This window comes from Amphimedon queenslandica, unplaced genomic scaffold (genome assembly GCF_000090795.2).
Source record: "Amphimedon queenslandica unplaced genomic scaffold, v1.1 AMPQUscaffold_9807, whole genome shotgun sequence".
Taxonomy (NCBI): Eukaryota; Metazoa; Porifera; class Demospongiae; order Haplosclerida; family Niphatidae; genus Amphimedon; species Amphimedon queenslandica.
Window position 1 is genome coordinate 1 of NW_003549921.1, and position 1,907 is coordinate 1,907.

The 1,907-nt window shown below is 34.9% G+C and overlaps 1 protein-coding gene across 1 annotated transcript; it reads left to right on the forward strand.

Annotated features, from left to right (window-relative positions):
- The first annotated feature begins 221 nt into the window (after positions 1 to 221).
- On the forward strand, positions 222 to 1,899 carry LOC109590594 (uncharacterized). Its single transcript, XM_020006491.1, has 5 exons — positions 222 to 288; positions 390 to 677; positions 738 to 950; positions 1,033 to 1,697; positions 1,753 to 1,899. Exons 1-5 carry the CDS (start codon positions 240 to 242, stop codon positions 1,870 to 1,872), a joined length of 1,335 nt encoding a protein of 444 aa, XP_019862050.1. The 5' UTR covers positions 222 to 239; the 3' UTR covers positions 1,873 to 1,899.
- Positions 1,900 to 1,907: the final 8 nt, after the last annotated feature.

A 1,907-nucleotide genomic window follows, 5' to 3' on the forward strand; every position in this document is an offset into this window, starting at 1 on the left:
AGGCTATAGCCTACCCTAGCCTTATGCTAGCTACGCCCTTGGCTCTCGTCCATTGGAACAACTTCCATTGCTGATTCTTCCATTTTGCCAGGATTTTGTGTCTTGGCGGCAGTTCGCCGCAGTTGGCGCTTGTTTTAAAGGTCACGTGATCCAGGTCCAACCGGTACCACGCCCACAACGTCATCCGAAGTTAACACCCATGCAAAAGGGCGTAGCTCGGTTTAGCCAACTGCAACAGTATGGCTACAAAAATGGATATTACAGCTACTAGGAGAGTGTTTCTTTTAGGTAAAACTCACTCTATTTAAAGAGAAAGAGAGAAATTATACTCCCCTCACTTTTTGTCGCTGTTTAATAGCACATCATATGAAATTTTTATTCATTTTTAGACATCAGTCATATGAAGTTAGTAAGAGATGTTTTGAAGAAAAGTCACTTTATTAATGCTAACTGGTTTGATCTTGGAGAGGAGTTAAACCTACCTTATCCTCAATTGAAGAATATTGAAGATACTTATGTGAATAATCCATCACGTTGCTTGAGGGAGTGTTTAAACTTGTGGTTGACTTCAGCTAATAATCGTACTTGGGAATCATTAGCTAGTGCACTTGAGAGAATGAATCAATGCACAGCTGCTAGACACATCCGCAAAATTACTACTAATACTGTACCATCAGGTAATGGTTATTAGTACATTAATTGATAATGATTATTATTGAATATAATTATTATCATAGGTGGCATTCATATTTGTAAAACCCGACCACTGGTTTTTCTTATTTCTATTATTTTTTTATTTTTATCTTTTGTTATTAATTATTTTTATTGCTTTTCTACTCTAGTATATTTATGTTTATTTTTCATCTTATTATCATTATCATTATTATATTGTATCATTTGCTCTACTAATAGAAGGCAATCGAGCTCATCTATTGCTCCAGTATCAATAGGTAACATTAATTTACCATTAGATTGTAATATAAGTAGCATGTACCATGATGACCACTAATTGATTTTAGTAATTTCTTATAGCTGGTGGTGAGTTCTTTTTCAATGCAGCACATAAGCCTATTTTTAATGAAGTCAGAGGAAGTTTTATAATTCTTTGTGATGAGCTGGTTCCATTGATATCTCAATCAAAAGCAACAGTTACCGAAGTAAAGTCATTTCTACTAAAATCCTTCCCAGAACTAAGTGCTGAGCTGTCTAATGCTGATAGTATTGAAGACATTATGAATGTTGTGGTACAGAAATGCTGCATCAATGATATTTCAATAATAAAAACAATTGTAAAGAAGTTTCAAATCACTGAAGCAAAACCACTGATATCAGAATATGAGAAAGAAGTGAAGACAGTTTGTGGATCATTGAAGGATTTCCTTAGTCTGAATCAACCTGAGTATTTCAACCATTCTGAAACAATTCAGTTTACTTTGGGATGGCAACCAGAGGAGCACTCACTTGATGACATACGTAATCTCTTAGAGGAAGCATTTAAAGAATTAAACAAGAGGATTATCATACGAAGCATTCATCGTGGGAACTCCATCATTATCATCTGTTATGCTCCACATCATTTACTAGCTGCTCTTCTCTTGGAAGCACAACACAACCTAACTGTCTTGATGAAGGAATTCAGTTTAATTAGACTAACCATTGGCCACTACACTGTCTATGATAAAAGGATCAGATACAAAGTATAAGATACCGTAACTGTATGAGACCTTGTTTAATATTATGTACTGATTATAGGTAATGAATAATGAGTGTCTTGCAGAGGAGATTAAACTAGCTGATGGAAAGGAACAAGAACTGAGGACTTTATTTGATTACAAAGAAGGTGTGATAGTTGATCTATTACTCAATTACTGATGTTACCTGTACTAATGGTATAGGATCAACATTGA

Coding starts and splice junctions, on each gene's coding strand:
- LOC109590594 (XM_020006491.1), top strand. CDS start 240: ATGGCTACAAAAATGGATATTACAGCTACTAGGAGAGTGTTTCTTTTA. Junction 289..389: donor TAGGAGAGTGTTTCTTTTAG/GTAAAACTCACT, acceptor ATTCATTTTTAG/ACATCAGTCATATGAAGTTA. Junction 1,698..1,752: donor ATAAAAGGATCAGATACAAA/GTATAAGATACC, acceptor TACTGATTATAG/GTAATGAATAATGAGTGTCT.